Below are 4156 nucleotides of genomic sequence, written 5' to 3'. Positions count from 1 at the left end.
CATAGAATCATAGAAGATCAGGATTGGAAGGGACCTCAGGACGTCATCGAGTCCAACCCCCTGCTCAAAGCAGGACCAATCCCCAACTGCGGGAGGGGGCGGCTGATCTGGATGGGGTGGGGGCTGCAGGGAGGAGGGTCTCACCCCCATGGCAGGAAGGGTGGGGAGGGCAGGCTGGTGCAGGGGCAGCAGAGGGATTGTGGGGAAGTCGCTGTGGTTTGGGTACGACACAGCCCTGCCCTTGAGGTGCAGCCCCCAACTCCCCGCAGGAGCCGCTTTGGGCTGGGTCCCGTCTCCCTTCACAGGCTACGTGGGTAGAGGCCTGACCACTACTTAGATGGGAGACCCTGGGGTAAACAAATGAGCGGCGGGGGGGCACAGTAGGGGTGCTGTCCCCTCCCAGGCAACGCTGACCCCATGCCCCAGCGTGATGCCAGGGGTCCCTGCACCTCCCCCCCCGACGCCTGGGAGTCCTCGTGCGAATGTCACAGCCCGGGAGCTGGGGGGCTGTGCTGTTGGGGGAAGCGCTGAGACCCCCTCCCGGGGCGGGGGATCAGCCCCCCAGGTGGCCGGTGCTGACGCCCGTCTCCCTGCAGCGGAGAACATGCTCTCCCAGGTGGCCTTCTACCAGCGCACGGACCCGGCCCAGCGCGAGGCCGGGGAGTTCATGTTCGAGTTCGACCAGGACGAGATCTTCCACGTGGACCTGGAGAGGAAGGAGACCGTCTGGCGCCTGCCCGACTTCGGCAAGTTCACCAGCTTCGAGGCGCAGGGCGCCCTGGGCAACATCGCCGTGCTGAAGAAGAACATGGAGATCATGATCCAGAGGTCGAACCGCACGCGGGCCCAGAACGGTACGGGGGGGCACCTTCCCCACCAGGGGCCTGAGCCCTCCCCAACCTTCCCTGCCAGGGGTCTGGCCCCTTCCCCGCTTCCCCGGATCCCTCTCCCCAGCTTCCTGAGCAGAGACCCCTCCCATCTCTCCCCTACCTTCCCCTCCTCGCACACCCACCCGGGCCTGATACCAGACTCCACCAGAGATTGAGAGTCTCCTCCCAGCTCCCCCCACAGCCCCTGCAGGGCTCCGGGGAGCCAGTCAGCCGGGCCAGGGCTGTGCAGGGCAGGGGTCCCGGGCAGTTCACACCCTCCAGGCTGGTGGCCCAGGGCATCTCTTTGCCAAGGGCTGTTCCTTGCCCGTGCCCAGCCCCAGCCCTGCCCCTGAGGGGTTCTCTCGCCGGACCCTGGCGTCCCATGAGCCGTCAGGGCAGGGAGCTGGGACGGCCCCGGTGACGCCCCCACAGTCCTGGGGAGAGACCCCTGAGCTGGAGCGTGAGCACCAGGGACTGGCTGGCTCAGGGGGGCAGGGAATGGGGCACGGGGCCTTTCCCCTCTAGAGGGTGCTGGCTCTGATCCAGCCCCAGGGCAGGGACTGGCTGGCTCAGGCGCAGGCAATGGGACCCACTCACCCCTGTCTCCCCAGTGCCCCCTGAGGTGACCGTGTTCCCCGAAGACCCCATGGAGCTGGGCGAGCCCAACATCCTGATCTGCTTCGTGGACAAGTTCTCCCCACCCGTGCTCAGTGTGACGTGGCTGAAGAACGGGCAGGAGGTGACGGGGGGCGTCTTGGAGACCGACTTCTACCCCCGTCAGGACAACTCCTTCCGCAAGTTCTCCTACCTGCCCTTCCTCCCCAGCCAGGGCGACTTCTACGACTGCCAGGTGGAGCACTGGGGGCTGCCCGAGCCCTTCACGAAGCCCCGGGGTGAGGCTGGGGTGCCCGGGGACCCCGCTGAGCACAGGGCTGGGAGCCAGGATGCCTGGGTTCTCTCCTGGCTCTGGGATAGGAGTGGGGACTAGTGGGTCAGAGCGGGGGCAAAACTGGGTGCTCAGACACCTGGGTTCTATCCCAGCTCTGGTTGGGGAGCAGTGTCTAGTGGGTCAGAGCAGGGGGGCTGGGAGCCAGGACACCTGGGTTCTATCCCAGCTCTGGGAGGGAAGATTGGGAACAGCCCCCCTCACTCCATGCCCTGTCCCTCTCCCCCTCTCTCCAGAAGTCCAGGTGCCCACTCCTGTCCCCGAGACCACTGAGACCTTGGTGTGCGCCCTGGGCCTGGCCGTGGGCATCATTGGCATCGTCGCGGGCACCATCCTCATCATCAAGGGCATGAAGATGAACGCCGCCCGCAACCCGCGGGGCCCCTTGTGTGTAGCTGGTGCCTGGGGAGGGCACCCAGCCACACCCACAGCCCCTCCCCCACCCAGCACCCACTAAGAGCCCCCCACACACACCCTTGGTGCCCCCCCAGCCAGCCATAACCCTGGGCCCACCCAGCACCCCCTGGGGAGACCCCCACCGGCTGTGCCCCTCCCCAACCAGCCCCCACTGTGTCAATGGGAGGCTCCATGGGGGTGCTGGGGAGTGGCCCCGACACCTGCGAGCCTCGCGTTGGGGCCCAGGGCTCCTGGTAACTGACCCTCTTTGCCTTTCAGATAAACACGGGAAGGAGCCGGGGCTCTTTCCCAGCTGTGTGGTTTTTCCAAGGGAAGGGTTCTGGGGAGGAGGTATCTGCGAGCAGGGGGCTCTTTGATCTCACGGCCAAAGCTGAGCAAGAACCAATGGCTGGCAGCTGAAGTGAGGCAAATTCAGACTAGAAATAAGGGACGCACGTTTAACTGTGAGGGGCACTAACCATTGGAACGGCCGACCCAGGGATGTGATGGATTTGCCAGCAGTTGGAGTCTGTACATCAGGCTGGGACGTCTCTTTCTAACAGACCCGCTCTAGCTCGACTACCAGACATGGGCTGGATGCCAGGATCCCTGGGTGTGACTCTCTGGACTGTGTTTGCAGGTGCTCAGACCAGATGCTCAGAACGGTCCCTTCTGGCCGTGGCAGCTCTGGCTCCATGACTGGGGTGCAGGGAAGAGGCCCCAGGGATGTGGTACCGACCTTCAGGAGAGGCCAGCAGAGCACTCCTGGCGATTACTGCCCTGCAAAGCTCGCTCCTGTGCCGTGGCTGGGGTTACAGAACTAACAGCAACAGGGAGAGAGCCCTGGAAATACCAACGGGGGCGGGGGGCAGGACCCTGAGCTGCAAGGCAGCACTGCGGGGTGGAGAACAATGGGTAGAACTGCAGACTGAACAGTGGTGGGGCGGGCAGGGCACGGTGCCCGCAGGGGCTGGGGGGATTCAGAGACAGAGGTCGGCAGGGTCTGGGGCTCAGGGCGCTGCCTGGGGGGTGGGTCTCAGGGGCACACTGGACAGGGTGTAGCAGGGGCTGGGCTCAGGCAGGGACGTGTGAGGTTCTGGGGTTACCCAGCGTGGGGTCTAGGGTTTGGGGCTAGGACTCCCCTAGGGAGTTTGGGGCTGGCACACAGGATAGGGTGTGGAGGGGTCAGGGGTTACCCAGGTGAGGGGTGAGGTGCTGAGGGAGGAGCTGGGATCGGGGGATTCAGGAGCACACAGGACAGGGTCTGGAGGGGTCATCAGGGGTTACCCGGGGTGGGGGGTGGGGCTGAGGGAGGGGCTGGGATTCAGGAGGGTCCGGCAGGTCAGGGGTCACAGGGCTGCAGGGCACTGGTTGCCCTGTGCCAGGGCGCAGGGAGGCTGCCGTCCCTCCAGCTGACTGGGATCTTTCTCGAGCTCGGGGCGCGCCCTGTCCCCTGGGGTAGGGGATTTAGCAGGCACGGCTCATGCAGAGCCCGGACCCGGCTCTCGCTGCAGCACTTTCACCCGGCAACCGGTGACCCAGCGGCCCCAGGGCCTGCGATTGGTGCTGCTGGATCCACACCCGGTGCACGGAAAGTCCCTAGCAAAGCCCTGGGTCCTGGGAGCACGTGCCAGGGAACCGAGCCTGGGAGAGTCCCTGGCCCCGGCCCAGTGCGGGGGATGGGGAGCAGCCCAGCCTAGAGACGCCCTGAGGGCAGCAAAGCCAGATAGGATGGCTGGGCCAGTTCAGAAAATCCTGCATGGACCCCCCCTCCCCTCAGAGAGAGGGATCCCCTCATCTCACACCCCCCAACCCAGGGGCTCATGAACCTTCCCTTGGGAAAAGGATCCCCTGGCTCACAGACCCCCCGGCCCTAGGGCTCCCCCTGACAGCTCACAGACCCCTCACAAGCCACGATTCTACAGGCATGGAAAAAGTTGGACTC

General features: G+C 65.4%; 1 protein-coding gene across 1 annotated transcript; it reads left to right on the top strand.

The window, feature by feature from the left end:
- Nucleotides 1–598: 598 nt before the first annotated feature.
- Nucleotides 599–2631, top strand: LOC144929280 (HLA class II histocompatibility antigen, DR alpha chain-like). The gene is made up of 4 exons (XM_078848401.1): nucleotides 599–854; nucleotides 1481–1762; nucleotides 2052–2206; nucleotides 2491–2631. The coding sequence occupies exons 1-4, from the start codon at nucleotides 605–607 to the stop codon at nucleotides 2629–2631; spliced, it is 828 nt and encodes a 275-aa protein (XP_078704527.1). The 5' UTR covers nucleotides 599–604.
- The last annotated feature ends 1525 nt before the right edge of the window (nucleotides 2632–4156 follow it).

The sequence above is a fragment of the Lepidochelys kempii genome, chromosome 14 (genome assembly GCF_965140285.1).
Source record: "Lepidochelys kempii isolate rLepKem1 chromosome 14, rLepKem1.hap1, whole genome shotgun sequence".
Taxonomy (NCBI): Eukaryota; Metazoa; Chordata; order Testudines; family Cheloniidae; genus Lepidochelys; species Lepidochelys kempii.
The sequence above is the reverse complement of the archived record's forward strand: the minus strand, read 5'-3'. Positions and strand labels throughout refer to the sequence as shown.